Genomic DNA, 26,312 nt, shown 5'->3' on the forward strand with positions numbered 1-26,312 from the left:
AAGCTTTTGTCACCAGGCCCCCTGGGCTTTGGAGGTAGGATAAGGTACAGAGCCCCTCCTCCCCTGCACTTTGAACTAGGAGTGTGATCTTGTGCTCTGCTTCCTACCCAGCCCTGGGCTCCCTCCATCTGCCTTTGCTGACGGCAGCTGACAGGCACCCGCTCCCGTGTCCATGTGGCCTTTATACTTTCCCTCCACCCTGGTATTTTCACTCCCTGAGGCCACAGACATGACAGAGGAACCAGTTGCTGGCATTGAGCCTCGGAAAGCAGCAGCACACTGTCATGCTGCAACGTGTTTTTTTCCTTTGTACAACACTAGTTTTGAGATTTATCCACATTTCTTTAATTTTTTTAATTAGTAGACCCAGCAGAAACCACATTATTTTCATATTGATTCCCGCTCCCGGGCCACCTCCAGGGGGCGCCCTAGATCCTGCCCAGCCTGACTGCAGTTGCGGGCGATCCCAGAGCTGCAGTAAGCGCGGGCGCCTGAGGACGCCAGCAGCCTGGCTCTGGCCGGCGTCGTGCCATGCTGCCCGCCCACCGCACACTTCAAGCGCCTCTCCAGGCTGAGGGGCCACCTGGGAGCGTGGTGGGGCAGCGGGGGCTGCAGTCCGCCTGGTCCCTGTGGTCCTCCGGCAGCAGCATCCAGGCACGCAGCCAGCTCCCCAGCATCCTTTACTGGAGCCATCGAAGTGTTTTTCCCTGACAGGTTGGGGGTTGGTCAGCCTTTGCAACAGCAGCAGTGGATCCTAACCACAAACAACTACTGGGTTCTAGGCATGGTGCCAAGACCCATAACTGGATCATCAATGCAACAAGATGATAAGGTGGCCGCTATTACTATCCCTAGTTTCAAAGAAGGAAACACGAGTGCAGGCCATATAGCCCACCTCAAAGAAGGAAACAGGCAGGAAAGGTTGTGGCACTTACCGCCCCCCCCATCACCATCACCATCAAACCTGGGACAGCTTCCAACCTAACTAACCAGGCTTCAATGCCAGGGTCTTAGTGGTTCTGGGTGGCCTTTGAGGGCAGGGTTGCTGGTTGGGATTGCCAGGACACCCCCACCTGGGGGCCACTGGCTCCTGTGGCCTCAGGAGTGGGTGCCTTCCTCTGTCCCACTCATTTGATTTCTCACTGGTAAAATGGAATTTATAGTAATCATTCCTCACAGCATTGACTTTTGGGGTTTTTTTTTTTTTTTTTTTTTTTTTTTTTTGGTGCTGGGGATTTAAGCCAGGGCCTTACACATGCTAAGCAAGTGCTCTACTGCTGAGCTACATCTCCAGCCCACTCATGACAATGTTTGAAGGTCAAAATACGTTCTTTGATGATCTCAAACAAGATGTCTGGGACCTCGGGGATGCTCCCGAATTGCCTGGTTGCTGGAGAGGAAAAGTTCCAGTATTTTGAGGGCTGATTTACCTGAACTGGGTGTCAGGAAAGACTACAACAGACAGTACTCTCTGGGATGGGAGGGTAAGACCTGCTCAGCAGGCCTAGACCAGGACCATTTCAGCAGAGTCCTGGAGGATGCACAGAAGCTTGCCAGGTAGAGACAGAAGGGAAGGGGGTTCTCCGTGCACAGAAAAGGGCTAATCACAGATTGTTGGCTAAGACCAAAAAGCATTGAGATTGACTGGAGTGGTCTTGGTGGGAGGAGATCTGTGGCCAGAGAGGAGGCACTGGAGATGGGCAAGACCCTATCCTGCCCTGTTCTGGCTGAGGGTCCCAGGAGGGGCTGCCTATGTATTCTTAGGGAACCTAAGGATCTAAGGAATGCTTGATGTGGCCAAACATGGGGTCCCCAAACATCCATCCTGCTACAGAGAGGAAATGGGTTGGAGGAGACTTGAGAGCTATGTTAAGCAGGACAAGAACAGCTCTCAGGGAAGAGCCGCACAGAGAGGTCTTGAATGTCACAATTGCCTGGCCTCCTTCACTCTCCTGTTATCTATTCCATGAAACTCTGCCAACCTCTTCTTTGCTCTGCTATTGCCCCACCTGCAGGAGCTCTGGCCTAGGGGGCATTCCTATGTCCTTGACCCCCAACCTTGTGCCCAGAGGCCCATTGTCCCAGAGCCCCCTCCCCATCTGTTTCACTCCTGGGGAGAGGGGGTGGAACAGAACTGGTGGGGTAAGGCCGGCCTGGGGGAAGTCCCGTGGAGCTTCAAGAGCAGTTGTAGTCAGAGGCCCACTCAGTGAGATGCTGGGAGCAGCCTGGACTCCCTCTTCTCCTCCCCCGCCTCCTGCCTTTGGGGATCCCAGCAGGTACCTCGGGGGCGGGCCCAGGCGGGGCCACGGAGCGGTTATAGTCGCACCCGCACTGGACCAACTACTCGCCTCTAGCCTCCTGCGCTCCTGCTCTCCAGGCCACAATTCTGACTTGCATACAGACCCAGATTTGAGTGTTGCGGACCCGCCCGTTCGGGCGGCGGTCAACCTGAGCACCCTGGCGTGGTGCCCGGGGGTGCGGGGCCGGGGGCCGGGGGCTCCTGTGATCCGGCCGCTACTCGCGTTGCTGCTGCTCCTGCTCCTGCTTCCGCTGCCCGCCGGAGCCTGGTACAAGCACGTGGCGAGTCCTCGCTACCACACCGTGGGCCGCGCCGCGGGCCTGCTTATGGGGCTGCGCCGCTCGCCTTACGTGTGGCGCCGCGAGCTAGGACCGGCTGCCGAGACCCTCACCTGGGAATCCCTCGCCCCGGCGCCCGCCGCCGGTAACGCTCTCCTCCTGCTTCCCTCGCGGGTGCGGGAGATGTGGAGGGCGCGACGCAGGAGCTCCGGGGCAGGGCTCCCGGTCCGTGCGTCTCTGAGCCAGCGCAACCCAGAACCCGTGCCCGAAGCGGAGCCACGTCTGGACCTCCTGCCCTGGGCGGCTGAGGAGTCGGCCAGGTAAGTGCAGGCAGGGAGGAGGCCCGGACAGCAGACAGCAAGGGGCTCTTCCGAGGTCTGGGTCCCGACGCCTCTCTGGGTGTCCAAGTGACCGCCCAGCGGTTCTATCCCCACTGCGCTCCAAGAAAGGCGTTCGGAAGCATTCTCTGCCCTTTGCAACCTCGGCGGCAGAGGAGGGTTCTTGGCCCACTTCTCAGAGACCTGCTCTGTTCTTTCTAGAGACTTCAGAGAGATGTCTCTGGCCCAACCCTGGTCGCTGCAGAAAATCGCCTTCGCTGGCCCCGGCCTGGTCCAGGACCACCCTGAGAGTACTCCCGACCAGCGGCGCCCGTGCCTAACCCACTAACGTAGTCTCTGCTGCTTCCAAAGCTCGCAGCACGCAGCAGCACCGGTCAGGTCAATAAAACCAACCTGATATCTGCACCCTCGCTTGTGACCCCTTCCTCCCGGCTGTGTACTTTTTGTCTAGCTTCAGGGCACACATAGTGGTGCCCACGCCCAGGCAAATGTCAAGAGCCCTCTCCAGGACCAGGGAAAGCCCCTCCCCCACCAGCTGCAGCAATCTATGTCCTTGGGGAGAGAGGAAATGGGGGAAAGCAAGGTGGAGACTGCTGAGGCCTGGGTTCCTCCTCCCAGAGTGTTCCCCTCCTGTTCAGGGGTGGGATTATCAGACCAGATCCTACTGACCCCATGGCTTCCTGTGGGGGAAGGAATGAAGCAGCCACTTGCCTGCCTCGCCCCATCCCCGAGGTGTAAGGGTGGGTGAACCTGCTCAGCAGAAGCCCCACCAGATGCCCTTCTCTCAACCCTCTGGCCAGGCTGAAGAGAATGCACTGTGGGGTCTGCATCCAGCCCAGGCGGCATGCCCAAATTTTGCCCATCTCCCCACATTAGTTTTAAGCCTGGATCTCCTAAAACTCCTTTCCTCCCTTCAGCCAAAGGCTTCCAGAGGGTTAGTAGGAACGTCCATGATTTCCTCCTAGGGAGGAAAGACCCCACCTGAGCCCCCCACGCCTCTTCAAGGACCTCTCTGCTTTTACCACCCTCTGCATTTCCAGTCATGGCTCCAACTCCTTTCCGGTCTCCTGCCTCCTCTTCAACATGCTTTAGTCTGGCCCCTGCCTCCCACCTCAGAATGCCTGGTCCATTATGCCTGATGCCATCTGCCCTTAGAGCATGCCTTTGGCCATGTTGTAGGGTGACCCCTGGGACCACCCAGCAAAGACCGAGGACAGGTGGTTCCAGGCCTGGCACCCTGCTCCAGCAGTTCCTTCTGACCTCCTGGGTATGTCCTTCTCCCTACTTGGTCCCCAAATATGGGTGTTCCTTTTTATTCCATTCCCCAATTCTTATTTATTTGTCCCCACTAAATTTATTCATCTCCATTTCACCCAGATGGCAGAGTGAGGAGTAGCTGGTGGGTCTCCCACTTGGCAGGTTCACCTTCCACGGTTGTGTCAGGGATGGAGTGGGCAAGTAGGTCTGCCTTGCGTCTCCCCCCACAGGAATCCATGGGTTGGGCATCAGACCCTGAGATCTGGTCTGATGACCCCCCTGAACAGGAGGGGAACCCCTTGAAGTGCTTTCCCAGAGTCCATCCTGGGGGAAGGGAACATCATGGACCCCTGAGGTAGACTTACTCTCCTCCCTCTAAGCCCACGTCCCCACTCCTGGCCCTAGTCCTCACCAAACCTGATCTTCCAAAACATGGATGTACTGACCTTGTCATCCTAAAACACACAGAACCCCAAAGGCTCCCACTGCTCATGAGACAATATTCATGTTGACCCTATATCCAGGTGCTCCACTTCCCTACCTCCTGCTCCATCCTGCAGGAACCCTGGGCAGATTACAGAACAGCCCATAGCTCCAGTCCTGAAGGAGAACTCCTGGGCCCCTGTTGGGGTTAAATACTCCTCAGGAGGCTGCTCCAACCCTGGGCCTCCCTTGCTCAGGACAAAGTACACAAATCCCTATTTCCCTGGGTCTCAGCAATGTTTACCCAGTGTTTGCCAGTCCCTACTGCCAAGCTGTCTACAAATATTTGGTCACAGTTCTGGGACATTTGGTGAAGTTGTCTAGAGGTATCTTGGGTCAGAAAGGTGGGTGTCAGGTGCAAGGTGTAGGGGCGGGCAGAGGCCAGGCTTCTCTGCCTTTCACTCCCCATGGCATGCACCCTTATGACCCTGCAGTAGCCAGCCCCGGGAGCACCGGCCTCCTAAACCCGACCCTGCAGAAAGACGACCCGGGGTAGCCTCCCGGACGACGCCATCCCACCTGTTCCCGCCAGGTGGCGCTGCGCGGTTGCTGTTGCAGACCACAGCCACCCACCCGAAGCTAGGGGGAGGGGTTGGGGTCGTGGTGGGCGGGGCAGGGCCGCCTCCCCTTCGTAGCTGCGGCTTTCCTGCCCTTCCTTTCAGTCCCTCCTCCCTCTTCGATCCTCGCGGTGTCTGCCTCCTCTCTCCCTGTCGCGTCTGGGTGTCTGTTTTTCTCCTTCCTTCCGTTGAGCTGGTCCCGCCTGCTGCACTTTCAGGATCCAAATAGAGGCGTGATGTGGTCTGAGGGAGGAGGCCCTAAGCGAGGCCTGGTGATGTTCACGGGGCCATTAGTGCCCATTAGGGGGCAGCGCCCGCTCTGGAGCCTCTGGGCCATTACCCGGCGTCAGACTAATGGCTCCACCACCCAAAGAGGGTCCCCAGACCTCTGCGCACCGCCATACCCTGGAACCCCTGCCCACATCCAGCCTCCACCTTCAGCATGTGGGAGGAGGTGGGCTTGTCGGAGGAAAGCAGTTTCAATGTTCAGAGGAGGTTCCCTTGCCCAGTGGAAGTGCAGGGATAGCCCCCACCCCAGAAGACCCTCCCTGATAGTTAATGCTCTGGAGAGGAGGGCTGACCTACCAGCTCGCTCTCTGTCATGGGAACTCTCCTGAGTAGCAGGTAGGATGGAGCCAGGGATCTCCCAGGCCCCTAACCGCCCCTGTGTGTTTTTTTCAGTACGTGGAATTGAACCCAAGGACCCCTTTACCACTGAACTACATCCCCAGCCCCCACCCCTTTTAATTTTTTTTCTTTTTTAATTTTTGAAACAGGGTCTTCTTAAGTTGCCCAGGCTGGCATTGAACTTGATGTCCTCCTGCTTCAGTCTCCCAAGTTGCTGGGAGATGTGGCCCACTGCCCAGCTTGTGTCTTGACCTCCATCCTGCTTGCTGCTAGCCTAGGAGCCAGGTCACCCCACTCCTTGAAGAACTAGCAAAATAAAGTTCCTATAGCTCAATCCTAAGGCCTCACCACCCACCTCCCTTATCCCATCTTCTGAGACCCTAGCCTCTTTCCCATTCCCACCTGCAGGCCTTAACTATGCCTTTCCATCTGCTCCTCACTCCTGCCTCTCACTTCCATCACAGTGCCCTGCTGGCTTGAGTTCTGCCTGGGGGCGGTGGCCTGGGAGGGTTCTCTATGGGTCACCCTTCCCTACCTCTGCTGTTCCAGGATATTCACACTATTCCTCTCACTCATTCCTGCCACCCCCTGAAATGGTCAACTCCGGTCTCAGGCTGCCTTTCTTTGTTCTGTCCCTGCTCTAATGGGCACCTCTTCCTTCATTACCCTACCCTTTGTTGCCTTTGTTTCCTTGTTGTTGTTATGTTCCTGGGTTCTTCTCAGCTCCCTTTTTGCTTTGGGAACTCCTTTGCAACTCTGATTGCAGTGTCCTGTGACTCATTCTTGGTTTTTGTCCCCCATCCCCATCTTCAGTCACAGGCTGGAGGATTCAGCTGAATCCTGGGCTGCAGAAGGCCAGTGAGGTCAGTGAGGGCCCAAGGCTGATATGGAGTCTGCCCTACTGAGGATGGAAGAGGTCTCCAAATCCCCTGATTTAGGGGACCCAGGGCCCCTCCCTACTCCTTAACCCTGTGGCCTGGAGGTCTTCTGTCCCACTGCTTCTTTTCACTCTAGCGTGGCCACAAAGCTAAAGCCTGCCAAGCTACAGCTCATCAGATCTGGCACAGTCCTGGCTGCTGTGGGATGCCCCCCCAGTTCCCATGCAGGTGTGGTATGTGCCCATATTTATCCTCATGGTCTCCAAGGGCACCAGTATGGGTCCAGGGAAGACGGTCCCAGGCCAGGCAGCCAATCTCTGTACAGGGACACAGATAGATGGAGGTGGCCAGCCAGGCTGCAGCCTATGGCACTATCAGCCAGGAGCTGCAGAGCGGGGTGAGGGTAGGGAGCTGCTGTTCAGCCTCACCGCAGCCTAAGTGGCTTTTAGGGGTAGTTGCTGGGGTGTGGGCACCCAAGGGGCCACAGCCCAGAGGTTGCTCAGAGGCAGGCCCTGTGCTTAGGTGGGGGCCAGGGAGCACAGCCAAGGGCCCTGGAGAAGAAGGAGAGGCAAGGACTAAGCTAAGCTTGCTTCTCCTACCCACATGGGGAATTGTCTGGGCTGGCTAAGCCTGACACCTGGGAACCAGGTATGTAAGGGGCTGTGGGCTGGGGAGGGTCAGGCTGTGGATGAGCCTGGAATTTAGCTGTCTTCTGCCAAAGATGCTCCTGGGTGAAGTATGTCTCAAAGCCATGGGGCCCAAGTGGAGCTGGGGAACCTTGTATGGGTCTCTTCTTTCATCAGACCTCAGTTTTCTGATCTGTAAAATGGCCCGGGTCATCTAGGGTTGTTCAGGTAAACTGTACTCTGAGAAGCATGAGGAAGCATAAGAGAGTCTTCATGCAATTATTACTCTTCTGTCCAGGGAAGGTGGAGGGCTGGGGCAAGAGAGAGGAGACCTGCCTGCATTTGCTTAATGTAGGCATCTGACCAGAGCCCCAGAGTTCAGAGGCCAAAGTCTTCAGTGCAGGTCATGTCAGGTCAGCAGGAAGGCAGCAAAGACCGGCTCTGTCTCAGCCAAGCTAATGTCCCCTAAGGCAGAGAATGTGTGTGTATATGTGTGTGTCTGGGAGGGGCGTTTAACCTCCAGGCAGGGCAGACAGCACAGACATGACCTGGGGAGGCCAAGCAGCCACCCAGTCACAGCCTCCAGTATCAGGGAAGGACTGCCACCCTGTTACTTTAACCCCCCTCTTTTTGCCTCGGAGTACTATCATGGGATTCTGCTGGGCCAAGGCAGTCCTGGCAGATGGAGGGACTCAGATGGGCTCTAGACTCGGAAAGCAGGGAGGGAGCAGGCATTGGAGGGCCTGTGGGGTGGGGAGAGGGCTGCGGTCCATGCTTTCTGGTCCCTTCCTGGGATCCCACGGCCTGGGGACTTTTTCTCTGAGCTGCTCCCCATCTCAGGAGCCTGCCTCAGTGCGGCTGCATACAAGTGTCCAATAAAGGTCCCTGGAATAGAAGGCGAAGGTGCTGGCGGTGGGGAGGTGCTGCAGTGAGGCGAGACAGGAGGGGTCCGGGTGATCCCAGGGGTGCCCCGGGCCTTCTGCGCCCCGCTGGCCCCCGGGCCGACGGGGCGCAGAGGCAGGGACCCAGCCAGCGAGGCTTGGATCAGGGCGGGGGCGGGGAAGGGGCGGGCGCGGGGGCGGCGCCGCAGCCGGAGCTTGGCCAGGGCCCGGGCCGGAGCCGGAGCCGGAGCCGGAGCCGGAGCCGGAGCTCGAGGCGGCTGGAGCAGAGAGGAGCCGCTGAGACCGCCTCCGGGTCCCCAGCGCCGCCGCCCGCGCCTCCGCGCCCCCGCCCGCCTGCCTGCGCCGTGGCCAGCCGGGGCGGGCCGGGGGGCAGCGGGCGCCATGGCCGCGCCTGAGCCGCTGCGGCCGCGCTTGTGCCGCCTGGTGCGCGGCGAGCAGGGCTACGGCTTCCACCTGCACGGCGAGAAGGGCCGCCGCGGGCAGTTCATCCGGCGCGTGGAGCCGGGCTCCCCAGCGGAGGCGGCCGCGCTGCGCGCCGGGGACCGCCTGGTCGAGGTCAACGGCGTCAACGTGGAGGGCGAGACGCACCACCAGGTGGGTACCCGCGCCCCGCCCCCGGCCCCCTCCTGGGGGGCGCGTCCCCGCAGCGCTGGCCCGGGTGCCAGAGACCCGACCCCCGGCTCCACGCTGCCTGCTGGGGGTCGCCTGGGGTCTTCGAGTGGGTTCCCGTGGGGAGCGGGGGACGTGGCCTGGCGGGCCTCCTGGCTGGGAAGCTCAGTCCTGCACCCGCGGTGGAGGGGCATCCTGGCAGGGAGGGGCCCCACTGCGGCTGCTCAGGCTCTTCTCCCTCATTCCTTTGCTCCTTAAGCTGGCTTTGGCTTCCTGTGCCATGTGTTGGGGGTTCAGGCACCTTGGGGTGACTGGGCATAAGTGCTCTTCTGTGAGTGGGTGTATGCAGGTCTCTGGGGCCATGCATGTGTGTGGCACTTGTCTGCCAATGTATACTGGGGAGGAGTCACAGTGAAGGTACACCTGTGTGTCTGACAGTGCTGGACTATGGCTGGGTGGACATGTCTGAACGCCGGATGTTTGTGTGCGTGCACACGCACGTCTGGCTGTGTCTTGGCCAGTGTCTGTAGTCCATGTACTAGCGTGCATCCTGGCCAGATATGGTGGGCTCAATGGTCTAGGCCCTGGTGATAGCACATTCCTTGGTTCCTTGGAGGTTGCTTTGCCCCGTAGGGTCACTGCTGCAGCCCCTGCCTCCTGCAGCGGGAGGAAGCCTAGGGAGCCAGGTTCTCCTCTGAAGGTTCTGGCCCTAGTGTCTTTATCTACCACCTCAGACCCTGACTGGGGTCTAGCCTCCCTCTACCCGTTTTGTTCTGGGTCCTCTGTGTCCCTCAGATGGCCTGTCTATGTGGTGGGTCCTGGGGTTTGGAGATAACAGATTGGTCATCTTAGCTGAGACAGGAGCTGAACCCAGGGGCACTGTCTATCCATCTGCCAGCCTGCCTTCCATCCTCCCTTCCACCCAGAGCATCAAGTGGATATGGCTGTTTGCCAAAGAAGGGTGGAAGTCAGGACGAGGGGGCTGGTCCAGCAGGCAGGGGAGGGACTGGCAGAGCTGGCACCCTGCCTCTGTTTAGCTCTCACTGCCACCCTGGCCCCAAGTACACCTGCTCATCCAAGGTGTCTGGGTTGCTAGTCTCTAGAAACTTCACACACACACAACCACATTGAACCCTCCCTACTACCTCAGGGTAGGAAGTATAGGCATGACCCACATTTTTTTTTTTTTTTTGTACCAAGGATTAAACCAGGGATGCTTAACTACTGAGCCACACCCCCAGCCCCCTCTTTTAAATTATTTTATTTGGAGACAGGGTCTCACTAAGTTGCTGAGGCTGCCTTTGAACTTGTGATCCTCCTGCCTCAGCCTCCTGAGTTGCTGGGATGTAGGCGTGTGCTACTGTGCCTGGCTTGCAACCCCCGTTTTACAGATGAGGAGCCTGGTGTTCAGGGATGTGGGTAACCCATCCAGGATGAATGTTAGAAAGCAGCAGATCACTGGGTTCCTCCTGCCTCTCTCTGGATCATGGGGACAGAGAAGGGATTTGGGGGGCCTGGCGAAGATGGGCCTAGATCACACCTTCCTATCCGTCAGCATCTGCTCAGTGAGCAGAGGTGGGAGCATTGTCTGTTTGCCCCCAGACTGTGGAGAGGGGGTAGGGTTGTTCTCCTTCCTACCCCTGTGCCAGTGAGTGCTCCCCATTTTCCCATGGGTGCACACTGACACCCTGCATACTCCATGACTACCTGTGTGTTCACCATAATTCACAGGCACCCACCTAGACACAGTTGTAAAAAAAAAAATCTGTCCCAGAGATGCACCTGCCCATCCCCCTCATCTGCTGGGGCTGAAATCTTGTCAGGATGAGTGTAGGTACTTCAGCCAGAAACCCAGGTCTTCCCTTCTCCACAGGACCAGCAGGAATGGGTCCATGGTCATGGAGGAGAAGGGAGCCCTAGAGACAGGGCTGCATTCCACAATTCACCGCCAAGAGACAGAAACAGGCCTAGGCACAACCACAGTGGGACCAAGGGAGACACCTCCATCCCCCAAACCCAGAGAGAGAGGCAGGTTCTGAAACAGATGCATGCACGTGAGCACACACACACACCTACAAGACGAAAGCTGCAGCTCAGCTGAGTGGTCTTTGTCACAGACTCACCCCCTAGCTGCACCCTGCAGCTTCTTCACAGCTCCTCCTGGAGAGGACCCTGGGCTGAGGGCGAGGTTCTGGGTGGACCTGTCAGGAGTCCTGGGAGTAGAGGGAGGGAGCTGCTGGAACCTGGGGGTGGGGGGTGGAGCCTGCTGGCCTCTTGGTCCAGCCACCCACCCCTGGCATAACGGCCTATGAGCCAGGACCAGCCTGTGGTGCCACTGTCCATGTGCTGCCCAGATTGCTGTTCACTGACCCCATTCCCGTCACCCCCCCACCCCAGGTGGTGCAGAGGATCAAGGCTGTGGAAGGGCAGACCCGGCTGTTGGTGGTGGACAAGGAGACGGATGAGGAGCTCCGCCGGAGGCAGCTGACCTGCACTGAGGAGATGGCCCAGCAAGGCCTCCCACCGGCCCGTGACCCCTGGGAGCCAAAGCCTGACTGGACACGAGCAGGTAGCCTCAGCACCGATGCTGGCCAGAAGGTAAGGTGGGCTCTGCCCACAGGACCACACTGGCTTCTCCCAGGCCACCATCTTGGGCTCTTGATGACAGCCCTTACTTTTGGTAATCTCCACAAGCCTGTTTTTTCTGCCTCTTGGGAACCCTTCTCTGCTCCAGTGCCCACCATCTGTGCCCTTGTGACTGCCCTCTGGGCCACTGGGGCTACTCTTTCTGCCCTCAGCCCAGTGGCTGAGGGACCCTGGAAGCAATTGCTAGCACATTCCTGGATCCAGTGTGCCCAGCTCTCTGCTTGCTCAGGTCTGTCCTTGTCCTGCCGAGGAGTCCGTGTGTGCTGTGAAGGCCTGCAGGGTTGGCCTGCTCTGCTGGCTGTGCCGCAGTTGGAGGAACAGAGAACATGTCGAGCTAGGGGATCAGCCTGGGTGGGGCTGGGCTGTTTGCTCGGCCCTGAGCAGTGTTGTTCATCTGATGCTGAATCCTGGTGGGGTCTCACAGGAGGTTTCTAGGGTGGACCCTCTCCTCCCCTCCCCCAGATATAGCAGGGCACCTAGGAGCCCCAGTTGCTCTTCCCCTGTGCCCATACTGGGTAGCACCTTCCCCTCATCCCTAACCCTGTTCCAGGGTAGGAGATCTGGGAAAGAACAGGGGAGGGCCTGCTCCTCCTCCTAGGTAGCCACCTGGACAGCACCTTGAGGCCAGGAGGAAGGCCTGCAACTGTCTCGTTAGGCCTTTTAGAAGCCCTGATATTATTGTCCTTCATTCCCCCACCTTATTATTATTATTATTATTTTTTTTTTAAACAAGTTCCTTTAAGAGATTTAAGTCAGGAGTTCTCTGTGTCCTGCTTTAAGAACCACTATTCTAGGGTTGGTGGGGTTATCAGAGACGCAGTTTCTGGGTGTGAAGGGGATCTTGACATCTGCCTTTTCCCTTTCCCAAATGTCACCTACTTGAGCTGGCGGTGCTTGTGAGCCGCACCCTGTGGGGCCTGGCTTGCGGCGGGGAGATGACATTCCTAATGGAAAGACCAGCCTGGGCAAAGGCCGGGGCCAGGGGCCCATGGGATGCTTTTTGTTCTCTGGGACTCAAGGGCAGGTGCTAGAGGCACTTGAGTCGACTTTGTCCTGGGACTGCCAAAGGTCAGCAGTCTTTCAGGAGAGTCCATGCTGATGGCTGGCTGGCACTACAGGGGGCAGCTTGGTCCCAGGCCTGCCTTTCTCCAGCTGAGGATGGGAGTCTCCCTCTTTCCCAGGCACCTTCTCCCTCCTCCCTCCAGAGGAAGCCCCCCCACCCCTACCCCAGGCATTTGTCCATTGATTTAGACACAAATGGCTGAGTTCACCTTCCTGTGGAAAAATCCGCCCTCGGGCCTTATCTGGTGGCTGAGGCACCCTGTCCTTGGGTGGGACCTTCCCCCTTTTCGCTATTTCAGGCTCTGGGGGCTGCAGGAAACCCTAGGAGGGGGCTTCCTCTGAATATATTTTTAGAGGAACAAGGGGGGGTGCAGGTCCTTCTGTAGATGGGGAAGCCTGGGGAAGAGACTCCAGGAGGTCAGGGGAACCCGAGGGACAGGGTCACCCCCTGGAAGGAAGAGTGGAGCCTCATGTGATCTCTGCAAGCCAGGCTTGGAGGCTGCCCACTTGGTTTTGGTGCAGGGAGCTTGGGAGGGCACTGTTAACCTGAAGGGTTGGTGGCAGAGGGACAGATCTGGGAGGTGTGTATCTGCTTTGGTGCAGGGTGGGGTCCCATCCTGGTGCCCCATGGGAGATGAGGGCTGCACGTACCCTTTCTGGGACTCAGTGTCCTCTGTCCTAGGCCAGGGCGGGGGAGAACACTAGTGTGGTCTGTCCCTCCGTTGGAGGGGTACAGGCATCATCAGTGATGACTCAGCCCTGGGCCATACCGGGCCGGGGGTGGCTGCAGCTGCAGTGCAGCTGATCCTAGCAGTGACGACAGGGATGGCCCCAGATAGGGTGGCTAGTGGTGCCAGGGTCAGGGAGGCAGTGAGACCCTGGTCCTCCACCTCTTCATCCCCAGCCATGCTCCTAGGTCCCTTTGGAGGACTTCAAGGACAGACCCTGAGTAAGAGTGACTGGGTCTTGCAGGTGGCTGCAAGGTGCAGGATGCAGTACCTGTAAGAGGGCTTCCGGGCTTCAGTCCTGCTACTGTCTCCACTCCCATGAAGCAAAGCAGGACTGACCTGTTTCCCTCCCTTGCATCTGTCTCCCCAGCCCTGGGTCCTGGAGCAGGGCAGGGCCTCCTAGCGCTTCCTTCCTTCCTTTCTTGGGACGGAAACACAGGCGGGTGGGAGAGCGCCTGGCTGGAGCCTTGGCAGGGGAGGGGGCTTGGTCACCACCCCATTCCCCAAAGTGACTCAACCCCCATGTCCCCACCCATCCCCTGGGAACCTGGGCCACAGCAGGAGGTAGATAAGTGGGGTGGCAGCCTGGGCTGGCCCGAGAGCTCAGGCCACTCCAGGCCAGATGCCGGCTGCCTGCCACTCCTGTCCCGCCTCTCATGGCCCGCTCCGGGAATGCCACACCACCTGCCCGGGCCCCAGGAGCCCCTCCACAGAACCCACCCTGGGAGCTTGTGCAGGTCAGGTAGGGTAGGGGCAGGGTTGGGCTGTGAAGACCCCAGGGGATGGAAAGGGGACTTGGGGACCTTGTGTACATAGGCTGGACCCTCAGTTAACAATGGGGGCCTTTCTCTGCCAGGGCTGGTGAGTCATCATCTGGGGGGCACAGCCTGGCTCCTGGGGTAGCCCCATGTCAGCCTCTTTGTCTGGTCGCAGGCTTGATGTGGGGACCAGGGCTTGTCCAGCTCTCGCCATCAGGCTTAGAGCCTGTGGGAGCCAGAGGGCTGGCGGGAGGCGGCAGGAAGCCTGCAGGAGCCAGGGCAGGGAGGAATGTCAGCAATGCACCCCTCCCACTGCTCACGGCCCCCCACGCCTGCTTGCTCTGTAGCCACCCCCCCTACCCCGCAGGCTGCCAGCTGGGGCCCCGATTGCAGTTCTTCCACTTGAGGGTCTGGTGCCAAGACTGATGCCCCTTGAACCCTGCTTCTAACGAGAGGGATTTAGGTAATTGTTAGGATGAACCTCTTGGCCTGTGCAGTGAGGCTGCTGCTCTGGAGTGAGGCAGGGGGATGACCAGAATGGCCCCACGAACACGGATGTGGCCTTATGGCCCTGGCTACCCTGCCAAATCCTGCTTCCTGTTTGGGGGCCTTGAGAGACCCCGCCCTGCAGGCCACTGCAGAGGCCGTGGGAAGAGACTGCAGAGACCAACACTGTGGGCCCTGCATTTGTCTGTGTGAGGCTCTGTCCACACAGTGGGTTTGTGTGAGCTTGGGTGTGACTGGCTCTGCATACTGAGCCGTGTTCCCATTCCACGCACAGTGATGTCACACTTCCATGCTCTGCCCTTTCTGCTCCTTCCCTCCCTCCTTTGCAAACTAGTCTACTGGCTGCCCCAGGCTATGCTCTGACAGAGTCCCTGAGGGGCATCTCTGTGGGGAAGTGGCAAGGTCCTGACCCATGGCTCCACCCCTGTACCTCTGGATGTGTCTGGGAGAGAGGATGAGTCTGTGGCAGGGTCCTGGCAATTAAAGGAGCCTTGCACCCCTGAATTCAGTCCATGTTGCCTGGCTGAGTCCCTGGGGGACTGAGGAGCAGATGGTGGCCATACAGTGAGGATCCAGAGGGTGGGCAGGAGATCCAGACAAGGGGACTGGCCAGGCTTTGGGGTCAGGGAAGGGACCCTGAGTGGGTGTAGGCTGGGCAGGAAGAGGGTGTTCCAGAATGAGGGGAAGGCAGCACCTTACACAGACACTTGCTCCCACAGCTGGGCAGCTGCCCAGACAGATGTTCCCAATCAGACTTGGGGTTCAGTGTGAGCTCCAAGGCCAGGCAATTGGAGTGGTCAGGGGGCAGTCTGGGCTGCAGTGGAACACGTACCTAAGACTTAGAGACCTTCCCTGAGATCTGAGGGCCCCAGCCTGTTCCAGGGTCCCTAGGAGATATCACAAGCTGGAAGGTGGAAGGTGAGGGAAAGACCCTGTAAGCATCCTCTAGCCACCACACTCTCACCTGAACAAGTCCTCAGAAACCCGAGCTGATCCCCGCCCACCTGCCATGTGTAACTGAGCACCAGCAGCCGCTGGCCATTCGGTGCTACAGTCACTGCCCTGGCCCCTGGCCGGGTCTGGGTTGGGGGTCACTGGACTGGCCCCTGCCTGCACAGCCCCTGGCCCAGAGCCCTACTGCAGGATGCCAGAGGTAAAGTGAGGCAGGGCCCTGTGGCGGTGGTGGGGGTTCCCTGTGTGTATCCTGAGCACTTTGTGTCACTGGCAGGGGGCAGGCCCTGGGCCTCACCCCCGGCCCCAGCCCCGGCCCTTCCTTCTGGGCCCTGTTGCGGGGGCAGGGGGATGGAATGTGAAAGCAAACACAGCACCAGTGCCACCACCCCAGCCAGCCTCTCGGCGGGCTTAGGAGAGGAACAAAGCTCTCCAGGCCTGGGGGCGGGGGGGAGTCAGGCGAGCAGGAGCATGGCAGGCCTGTGGGCATGGCCATCCCATCCCCTGGCCTCGTCCTCCAACCCGCCAGTGTGCAGGGTCACCTCAAGTGGATGGATTCTCCCAAGGACCCTGCAAAGCAGCTCTGCCATCAGATCAGTTTGGAAACTGAAGTTTTGCCCAAGATCTCTCACCTAGAGCTCAGTCATAGGCAGCCTTACTGAGTTGTTGGGCACATGGAATACTGTCACTGAGATCTGGGGCCTGCCACTGGGCCCCCATACTGAGTTCAGAACTGGGATAATGGGCGGGGACCCAGTGAGTTTGCTGGGGCCAGAGCCTCATCCTGTGTCCTGTATGCCTACAGGATGTCAACGGGCCCCCCAGAGAGCTGCGCCCTCGGCTCTGCCACCTGAGAAAGGGACCCCAGGGCTATGGGTTTAATCTGCACAGTGACAAGTCCCGGCCTGGTCAGTACATCCGCTCTGTGGACCCAGGCTCACCTGCTGCCCACTCTGGCCTCCGTGCCCAGGACCGGCTCATTGAGGTACCCTGCCCGTGGCTTTAGTGTGTATCTGAATGTCCTTGTCCTTGTATGTCTGCATGTCCCTGTGTGTGTGTGTGTGTGTGTCCCTGCCTGGACCCCAAGTCCTTGCAGGAATAGGGGAGACACTGGGAACCTGAGCTGGCACTCCTCTTGCTGGCTCAGCTGGTGGTGGCTTTGATGAATATTTGATGGCACACTTGGCTGGGTGTAGGGCTGGCAGGGCCCCTCAGGCCATGCTGACCCTGTCATGGTGGCAGGTGAACGGGCAGAATGTGGAGGGGCTGCGCCATGCTGAAGTTGTCGCCAGCATCAAGGCACGGGAGGACGAGGCCCGGCTGCTGGTGGTGGACCCTGAGACAGATGAGCACTTTAGGCGTCTGCGGGTCACGCCCACTGAGGAGCACGTGGAAGGTGGGCCTCCACCCTGGGGGTGCAGGGTGTGGTCAGTGTGGGAACTGGAAAGCCACTGACATGCTGTCCCCACAGGTCCACTGCCATCACCAGTCACCAACGGGACCAGCCCTGCCCAGGTGAGAGGGTGGGTTCAGGCAACCACAGCAGTATCTCTGGGTTCCCGGGCCTGATGGAGGCCCCTTCCCCAGAGATCTCTGCCCCGGAGCAGGTGTGGTTGTGAGACCCAAGTCTAGCTTAGGCGCTCAGCTTCAACATGCACTGTGGATCCCTTCTTGGGTCAGTGCCATGCCCCAGTCACACAGAAGGGCTGGTACCCATGGTCCAGGGCCACTCCCTCTGTGTTCCCTCTCCCTGGCACCATCTAGCTACTAGTCCCCGTCTCCTGGGAAGCTGGTCCTGGCTTCACCCCAGGTGATGCTTGTGGGGTTGATTCCCACACCACAGCTGCCCTTCCCAAGTAGTGGCGATCTGCCTGTTCACACCTGAGTGCCCAGGTGGACCTCACAATGGTGGAGACTTGCTATTACTGCCAAAAGAGGAACAGATGCAGCTATGCTGTGTGTGCAAGTGTGCACATGCATGCGTGTGGCTCCCGGGGGTGGGAGGGTCCCCGAGGCCATGATTGCCCTTGGTTTCTCAGCTTAATGGTGGCTCAGTATGCTCATCCCGAAGCGACCTGCCAGGCTCGGACAAGGACACTGAGGTAACTCTGTTGCTATGCTCTCACATGGGGTGCCAGAGCCTTGTGGGTGGGTGTCTGTGGATATATCAGCCTGGGCAGTGGGGCCACCACTTCCAGAAAGGCCTACTGAACCTGCTGCCCCACCCCACCAAGCATCCTCTGGCTTGAGGTCCCTGGGAAGACTGCCCAACTATGGCAACCGTCTAGGGCTCACTGTTGGCATCCTGCCCACTCCCAGGATGGCAGTGCCTGGAAGCGGGACCCCTTCCAAGAGAGCGGACTTCACCTGAGCCCTACAGCAGCTGAGGCCAAGGAGAAGGCTCGAGCCACACGTGTCAACAAGCGGGCACCACAAATGGACTGGAACCGGAAACGTGAGATCTTCAGCAACTTCTGAGCCCCCTTCCTGCCTGTTTGGCCCCTGGGCCTCCCCGGAAGGACTTCAGGCCCCATCCAGAGCTCCCCAAGCCTTAGTGGACTGGAGGGTAGTCTCACCACCCCCAGAAACCAACCTGTGCCCCAGTTAGCCCCTTCCTGCCCATTCCTTGCCAGGTGCTGGAACCTGCTGCAGCAAAATGGGAGAAAGATACAGACAGTAAGAGAGAGAGGGCAGTGTGACCGTGGCTGAGGGACTTTGCTGTCCTGCCCCAGGCCTGCTGACTAGAAGGAATTTGTGTTTTTGCTTTTTTTTCCAAAAAAGATTTCCAGCTCCACACATGTTTCCACTTAATTCCAGAGACCCACCCCCACCCCCCTTGGGACTCTCTCTCTAAATAATTGCAATAAAACAAACCTTTTTCTGCAAAACATTTCCTCCCCACCCCCTCAGCAGCACCATCCTGCATGGGAGCCCAGGGACTTCTAGGGGACAGAAAGCCAGGGGCTTCCAGGCTATGCTCATGCTGGTTTGGGGGAAAGGCGAGGGAGGCAGGATGTGCCTGTACGCACTGTCCCCTCTGCCTCGTCCCTACCCTCCCTGGAGTGGGGGGAGTCAGTAGACCAGGTCCCCCCAGCTAGCCCTGCACTGTCCCCATGTCACCAAGAGACTGGGGTGCAGGGCCTGGGCTAAGGGGCCCGAGGATGGAGGCCCCAAGCCCCCAGGAGGGGCAGGGCAGCCTCTGGACAGGCCCCTCTTCCTGTACCATAGCTCCCAGGCCTGGGGGATTATGGGCATGCGGGAGCTGCTCCTAGAAGAACCCTGGGCTTTTGGGCCAGGCCTCTATCTGGTGTCCACTCCCAGGGACATCCTGTCCACTCTGCCCTTTCCTTGGTGCCCTGGACCCCTGAACCAACTGTCCGGCCCAGCTGTCTGCCTTGTAAGCCATAGCGCACGTGCGCACTCAGAATAAACAGGCCTTGCCTCAACCCTGTGTCTTTCTTGAGTCTCTGGTTGACGGGTGGAGGAGTGAGGACCATACTAGGGGACCCAGAGGTGGGGGCTGCAGTCAGGGCTGCTGCTCTCAGCTCCTGATCCCACTTGGGGCCTCCACACCTCTAAGACCTGTCCTGTCTTACCCCCTGTGGCACATTCTAGGCCCATGTCCACCCATCTGGCAAGGCACAGATTCCCTTCACCTCCCCTGTGAGGACATCCAGGCCTGTGACATCCATCCCATGAGTTCCCCTTTGCCTGGCACAGGTCCCTCCACCTCCAGCAGGCACACACAGGTCAAACCTTGGACCCTGTGGCTCCTAAGCCTGGGTCTCTGGTGGCTCAGGCAGGTAGCTTTGTATACATGGGGGCTGGGCACTTAGCAGAAGCTCTCAGGGAGCACTTCTTTGAGGAGCAGGGGAGTCTGGGTGGAGAGGACTGTAGCCTGCAGGTGAAGGAATGTGCAGGCCACAAAGAGGCTTCCCTAGCAGCTTCCCAGCAGCTGGCTGCAGCTGGCACTTACCATTTCCTCCCTCCTGGGTTTATGTATGCTACTCTCCTGGCACTCCCCAAGTACACAGCATGGCCTCCTAAGCAGTCCTGCTTCAGACACATGTGTATGTGCCCTCATGCACACGTGTTCCTGGCCTGCTCTCATACCTCAGGGACAGAAGGCAGCCAGACCGTGAGTGTGAATACCTCCACACTTTATTACACAGGTTATACCCCAAACTCCTAAGCAAAGACACTTCACAGGAGCCAAAGCAACACAGCCCCACAACCTTCAGAGGCCCTGGGCAGTGGGGCACAAAGCCTGGTTGAGGCAGGCCTGGCAGTGAGGGTGGACAGGAAGACAAGTCTGCTGGCCAAAACCCACCAACAGCCCATTGATCTCGCTCCACAGTTCCCTGTGGGGACAGGAGCTGGGTTAGCAAGGAGGGAGAAAAGGAAGGCCCTGCCTCCAGGGACCCCCCCCCCCCCCCCCGCCCCCGCCTTACCTGGGCAGCCACTCTTCCAGGGCAGCTCGGGTCTCCTCTGGGGACTTGGTTGGCCTCTGGGTCCACCTCAGTCGGTTGGCAATTCTGTGCACATGTGTATCCACTGCTACTTGGAAATGGGGCCGGGTGAAGAGGGTCACACTCTGCCAGACAGACTGTGCTCTTGTCCCTCCCCACACTCATCCTGTGGCTGAGTCCCCAGGCCTCCGAACAGAGGTGGGAACTGCAGGACCTTGGCTGCAGGTCTGAGAGCAGCTGCTATATCTCAGCTGCTGGGCTTGGAGTCCTCTGAAGGGGTGCAGGCAACCGCTTCAGGCATCCCTCCCATCACTGGGAGTGCCTGGAGGTTCTCTGCTTTGGGCTGACCCAGTCTCACCAACCCTGGTATAGCTGGGGAGGTAGGGCAGTGTCTGCTGTGGGCCCTGTATCCCCCCAACATGGTAACAGATAGTGGGTCCAGCACTTGCTAGAGCTCAGACCCTGCACTAAATGATCTACCAGCCTCAGCTGAGTCAGTCTTTATAAGGAAGAAGCTGAGGCTGGGCAGGATTCTTACTCCAAAGTGTGCGCTCTCTGGGGGTACAGGTCAGCAGTAGAGGCATGCTTAGTATGCAGGAGGTCCTAGCACACAAAACAAGACAAAGAAACAAACAAACAAAAACCATGTGCACTCTTAGCTTGCAGCCTCCCCAGGACTGAGGGCTGGCCCAGGAAGGGCCTTGCCCTGCTTGCTCTGCCTTATCTCCCTGTCCAAGCACTGGCTGCAGGCACCAGGCTGCGTTGCAGTGGCTTGGCCTAGTAGGCTGGCCTGAGGGCACTGCCACTACAGCTGTCAGGGATAGAAGAGGGAGGGCAGCCTTGCCGACTGCAGCTGCAGTTCACCTGGGCTTCAGGCCCTGCTCCTGTCAGCTGGCCACTGCAGGGGCTCAGCTTAGGCTCCAGGCCTCCACCCAGCTATCTGGCAGCAGTAGCCATGGCCCTGCTTCTCCAAGACTTTGCCAGTGAAAGCCAATCCCTGCACCAGCTCCCTTGTCTTGCTGCTACCTGCCTGGAGGGCAGGCATAGCATGAAGGCTAAGGACTCCCATCCTGTAACACAGAGGTGATCATGCCCCTTAGACATCACATGTGAGACTCCAGCACTCCAGTACCTCTGTGTGATTACTGAGAGTTTCTGCTTCACCAGCTTTGAGTCAAAGCTCAGAGAGGCCAAGTACTTGACCCAAGACTGCTCAGGTGGGAGAGGCACAGCTGGGACCTGCTCCTGGACCCCACGGCTCTGGATTTTCATTTTAAAATTATTTCACTTTTTGTGGTGCTGGGAATTGAACCTAGGGTGCACTACCACTGAGCTACATCCCCAGCTCTTTTTATTTTGCTAGGATCTTGCTAAGGTGCCCAGGCTGGCCTTGAAATTATGATCCTCTCCCCTCAGCCTCCCAAGTTATTGGGATTACAGGTGTGCATCACTGCACCTGGGTCCCAGCCTTTTCAAATTTCAAGACAGCGCCTAAGTTGCTCAGGTTGTCCTTGAACTTGAAATCCTCCCACTCAGTCTCTCGAGTAGCCGGGATCACAGGTGAGGACCACTAAGTTTGGTTGGCTGTGGCTTTATAACTGCCTCCCCAAAAAGGTAGGCCAGGGGTCTCCCTGCAGGCAACCGGAGAGGGTAGCATTTTAATACTCCTGACTGTTGTCTGCTGCTCCAAAGCAGTCCCCGTCTGGGCCATGGGCAGAGGCCCTCCCCCCACATAAGTGCCCAACTACAATGTACTACTCCTGGGACACGGGCAGCTGAGGACAGTACCCAGATAAGCTCAAGTGTCTGCTGAGAGGTTGCAGTGGCACTGGGAGGTGGGGCTGGGGGGGTGGTTTTGCCACACTCCTGCCCAGGCCTGGCTCTTCCAGGGGTTGCTGATCTCTAGCCTCACCAGGTGGTCACTAGCTCCCAACCAAAGCCCTGGGCTCCTAGCTGCCCTCTTACTCTCCTGGAAGTGCTGGGAGGCACTGGCAGCTAAGAAACCTGCCAGAGGATACTCCTTTGGGCTGGACAGGCATTCCAGAGAAGCCTGGAATGGGGGTATCCAGAGGATGGGGTCAAACCCTGGTTTCTGGGCTGGTTGGGCCCTGTTGCTGTAGGAGTCCCAACTCCCCGGACAAAGCTTCAAGAAAGCAGCCCATGCTGGATGGGTGATGCACACCTATAACCTGAGGGGCTCGGGAGCCTGAGGCAGGAGGATCACAAGTTCAAGCCTGCATCGGCAATCCCCGGTACCAAAAATAGAAGAAAGCTGCTCTGGGGTGGTGGAGTCCTGTCTTCACCTAGCTACAGAGGGACCTCCAGTGCCAGGAGGCAACACCTGGGAAAAGGACCAGGAATGGCACCCCCGAGTCCACCACCAATTCTAGGAAACAGCCCCACTGCCTTCCCCAAACCTCCCACCTCACAGCTTTGCAGACACTGTTCCTTCTGTCTGGAATGTGCTTCCTTCTCTTGGCCTGGCTAATCCTGCCTTACCCAAGCTCTCAGCTGACATCCTCCCAGAGCCCTCAGCCCAGGTCAGGTTCCACAGCAGTACTTCCATCCCAGGTGAGGCCTTACTTATCCACTGTCCCCAGCATGTGCCATAAGCCTGTGTCTAGCTCCAAGGCCCCTTACAGAGTCCAGCACACAGTAGGTGTTCAGCAAATGTGAGCTCCTTCCATCCATATCCATTTCTGGGTGGGGCTGGCTGGCTTAGCACTGCAAACACCTTTCTGACCCTTTGGGCTTGGTCCTGGATGAGGAGACTAGAGCTTACGTGGATTGATGTGGGGAACTCAATAGCAGCCAGCCAACCTGGAGCCTGGCCCCTCCCTCCCTGTGGCTCGTGCCACTCACCTATGCCCGATATGGTGCCCCAGGCCACAGCCATAGCCAAGTGTGCCATCTTCGGCCCAACGCCTGGCAGTGCTACCAGCTCGGCCACAGTGGCTGGGATGTCTCCATCATAGTGCTGCTGCAGGATGGCGCTGGTCTGCTTGATGAACTTTACTTTGTTCTGAAAGATGGCAGGGAGGATCAGCCCTGAGGGAGTATGCAGCCTGGCCTGGGGAAGACACACAAGTGCCCAGAACTGCCTGTCACCTGCCCAGGATCCAGGTAGAGGCACCTGTTCCCCACCTACAGGTGGGAAAGGAGCCAAGGGCAGCAGCAGGCAGGCCAAAGCCGTCCTAGTCCCTACCTCCCACCCACATAGGCCAATGACATATATGTGTGGTCCAGTTTGGGTCCCTCTGCCTTGGCATTCCCCTGAGAGGCCAGGCCAGGAGGAGCAGACCAGTTATTCCCAGGAGCAGGGCTTGGTAGCACCTGGGCCTTCAGGAAGGAGAGCTGGAGCCCAGGGCTCCCCCACCAGCTGCTGGGCCAGCTGGGTGGTTCCCATCCTAAGTAGAGAGGACTATTTAAAACCTGTCTGACAGACTGCGGCCCACGCCAGTGCCAAGGGGAAGCAGCTCCACCCACTGAGCCACTTTCAACAGATCCACCCACCCACCATCCAGTGTTCTGTGTGGTGGGGGAGCAGCCTCTCTGGGGCTCTGGAGAGGGGGTTGATTCACTCCAGGGAGACTTAGAGTAAACAAAGGGGAAGGCGAGGAAGGGCAGGGCAGGCAGCTGGTGGGGAGGTGGAGGAAGGAAGCAGGGGCAAACAGGAAAGGCCAAGGAACTCCAGGGACAAGGCACCAGCCCCACAGTACAGCCCCCTATCCCAGCAAGTCTATGGCATGAGGGGCGCTTGTGGTCAGTGCCATCAGGCCCCCTTCACCATAGGCTGGGCTCACCCTCCAGAAGCCCACAGGGTAGATGAGCTCGCCCAATGTGCCATCGTCCATCTGCAGGATGCGGTCCACTGTCAGGCCCCGGGCCCGCAGCCGCTGCATGGCTCCTGCAGTCACCTGGTCTTTGGTTTGGCTGGAGAGCATCAACGACAACAGCACTTGATACCTCCGCACCTGCTTGTGCAATGACAGGGACCGGTTAGTGGAAGGTCACGGGAGCACCCCTGGGGGGCCAGGCCCTACCAAGCCCTCTACCCACCTTTACTTATTACAGGGTGTATGTGGTGCCTGTCTTCTTACCTATAGCACAAGGAGAATAACTATCTGCCTCACAGGATCAGTGTGAAAATCAAATAAATTATCAAAGTACTTGAAATTGTATTGGGTGGTCATTACTCAACAACAACTAACTAGGATTATTATTTTTATTGCTTTGCTGAGGGCAATACTATTCATTTTATAGTTAGGCAGACAAGATTCAAGTTCCTGAGTCCCCAGGCAGTAGAGTAGGGATGAGAATGCGGGTTGGGTTAGGCCCCAGGTACTAGGCCAGTCAAGTATAAAGAACTCTCTCCTTCACATCACCAGACACCCCTGGGAATCAGCACTGTGCCCAGCAGAAAGTAGAGCACAAGGCCCTAAGCCATAGGTATCTCTGACCAGCTGAGTGGCCACAATGAAGAAGGTGATGCTACCCAATGCTCTTACCAGTTGGTACATTACCCAGGGAGCTGCCTGTAGGGGAGGGTAACAGCTAAGAACTGTCAGGTCTCAGGCTGTCCCCTGCCAGAAATGTGAGATGAAGCAAGCATCTTCTTTGTTTAGAAGAGAGGGGAGTAGAGACTAGGGTTGTAGATCAGTGGTAAAGCGCTTGCCTAACATGTGTGAGACACTGGGTTCAATTCTTGGCACCACATGTAAATAAATTAAGTAAAGGTCCATTGACAACTTGAAAAAAATTAAAAAATAAAAAAGTGAGAGAGAGAAGGGAGTCACCTGAGCAGATGGGTCCCCTGCCTACCTTTGGAGGAGCACTGGGATCATAGCAGTGCTCAGCCCCCAGCTGGTCCACAGGAGCATCCTTCTTGCTTCTCATGGTGCGGATGTTGGCTAGCTGCTGCTGCCATCCCTGGGGCTCCCAGGCAGGAAACTTGAGGGGCTCAGCCTCCTCACCTTTCTCACCATCCAAGGCCTCATAGGCCACATGCAGCCTCTGTGGCTTCTGCCGATACTTCACAGGCCTGTGGCTTTTTCTTCCTTCTGCAAAAGGTGTCACTCAGTCCCATGCAGGGGCCACAGGTGAGGGTACCTTAAAGGAGCTGCCTATCTGCTGACTCCCTCCTCCCTTCTCATCTACCAAAGTGAGGGTGCTCTGCCCTCTGCAGGCAGGGCACCACAGCTTGACAGTGCACACAGTTAGCACAGCAAGACTAGGAACATCTACCATAACCCCAGTATGTCATCATCTTTTTTTTTTTTTTCTGTGGCATTGGGGATGGAACCCAGTGTCTTGTGCATTATAGGGATGCTCTCTACCACTGAGCTACATCCCCAGACTCCAACTATGTTTTCTAAGCTACAGCCAAGAGAGCTTTCTAATGCTGAAATTGGACAGTGTCACTCCCTTTTAGAACTCCTTTGCATTCATGTTGAACTCCAAATTCTCCTGGCTCAAATCTCCACCAACCCTGAAAGCATCATAACCTGCCTGCTCCCACAGCACCAGTTTCCCCTGCCATGTCTCTATCCTAAAGGGTCTCTGCCTGGACTACCCTGTTGCCTGTGGGAATCCTACTCAGGCCAATTCTGCAGAAGTCCCAGCGGGAGAAGTGCAGGGGCCTGTTAGTCTCGCTGAGTCCTCTGCTTGGCACACAGTAGGTCCTTAACTGCTACAGGACAAATACAATGCCACGCCCTTTCCTGTTTTCTCTGAGTCACCGTTCACTTAGAGTAGAAGACTTCTGGCTAGGTGTGTTCTTGGCACCAAGCCTGGTTGAAAGGAAGTAGCTCAGAGCACAGGTCCGCTGTGCCCTACGGTCAGTCTGGTGCAAGTGGAGCGTGCCGGGGCAGCAGGCTGGTGGGACTGGAACTTTCCAGTTCGGGACCAGGTTGGGCGGGGGCGGATGCGCCCAGAACCCAGTACTGCCGACCCCAGCCTCTGGTCAAGGCCTAAGGTGGAGACTCAGGGCCGCACGTGGGGTTTGCGCCTGCAGGCTTGGCGGTGTTCTGGGAGCGGGTCCCGCCTGCAGCCCTGGCCCCCTTGCTCCCCTTCTCCTCCCGCGGCGCGGCCGAGCGCGGCGCTACCTGCCGCCACTTCTTGGCTCGGGATTGACGCGGGCTCCTCCCCACCCGCGCGTGGCCCGGCTCGCGGAGTGCGGCTCCGGCTGCGGGTCACCATCCTCAACCCCACGCTCATGCCGGGCCCTTCGGACTACCCTTCCCGGCGGCCTCCGCGGCCCCGTTTTGTGCTCGGCGCGCGCCCGGAACTACGGCTCCCGGCAAGCTCCGCGCAGGCCCGCGGCGTTGCCACGCCCCCG

At 58.3% G+C, this 26,312-nt stretch overlaps 3 protein-coding genes across 6 annotated transcripts; 2 read left to right on the forward strand and 1 right to left on the reverse strand.

Annotated features, from left to right (window-relative positions):
• Positions 1 to 902: 902 nt before the first annotated feature.
• NPW (neuropeptide W) lies at positions 903 to 3,336 on the forward strand. The gene is made up of 2 exons (XM_079120346.1): positions 903 to 2,897; positions 3,117 to 3,336. Exons 1-2 carry the CDS (start codon positions 1,792 to 1,794, stop codon positions 3,241 to 3,243), a joined length of 1,233 nt encoding a protein of 410 aa, XP_078976472.1. The 5' UTR covers positions 903 to 1,791; the 3' UTR covers positions 3,244 to 3,336.
• A 5,127-nt stretch (positions 3,337 to 8,463) lies between these two features.
• On the forward strand, positions 8,464 to 18,952 carry NHERF2 (NHERF family PDZ scaffold protein 2). Of its 3 annotated transcripts, XM_079120354.1 has the most exons (7): positions 8,467 to 8,839; positions 11,252 to 11,452; positions 16,312 to 16,491; positions 16,749 to 16,902; positions 16,978 to 17,021; positions 17,546 to 17,608; positions 17,826 to 18,952. In XM_079120354.1, the coding sequence occupies exons 1-7, from the start codon at positions 8,627 to 8,629 to the stop codon at positions 17,982 to 17,984; spliced, it is 1,014 nt and encodes a 337-aa protein (XP_078976480.1). In that variant the 5' UTR covers positions 8,467 to 8,626; the 3' UTR covers positions 17,985 to 18,952. The 3 variants fall into 3 exon arrangements, with proteins under 3 accessions (XP_078976481.1, XP_078976480.1, XP_078976482.1); XM_079120355.1 differs by lacking the exon at positions 17,546 to 17,608 and having other exon boundaries at positions 8,464 to 8,839; XM_079120356.1 differs by lacking the exons at positions 8,467 to 8,839; positions 11,252 to 11,452 and adding an exon at positions 13,830 to 14,027.
• Positions 18,396 to 26,237, reverse strand: NTHL1 (nth like DNA glycosylase 1). 2 transcript variants are annotated; one of them, XM_079120367.1, is made up of 6 exons: positions 26,080 to 26,237; positions 24,797 to 25,035; positions 23,779 to 23,949; positions 22,838 to 22,997; positions 19,958 to 20,063; positions 18,396 to 19,867 (listed from the first exon to the last, which is right to left on the reverse strand). In XM_079120367.1, exons 1-6 carry the CDS (start codon positions 26,189 to 26,191, stop codon positions 19,744 to 19,746), a joined length of 912 nt encoding a protein of 303 aa, XP_078976493.1. In that variant the 5' UTR covers positions 26,192 to 26,237; the 3' UTR covers positions 18,396 to 19,743. The 2 variants fall into 2 exon arrangements, with proteins under 2 accessions (XP_078976493.1, XP_078976494.1); XM_079120368.1 differs by lacking the exon at positions 26,080 to 26,237 and adding an exon at positions 25,714 to 26,064.
• Between the last annotated feature and the right edge of the window lie 75 nt (positions 26,238 to 26,312).

The sequence above is a fragment of the Sciurus vulgaris genome, assembly GCF_902686455.1.
Source record: "Sciurus vulgaris genome assembly, chromosome: 18".
Taxonomy (NCBI): Eukaryota; Metazoa; Chordata; class Mammalia; order Rodentia; family Sciuridae; genus Sciurus; species Sciurus vulgaris.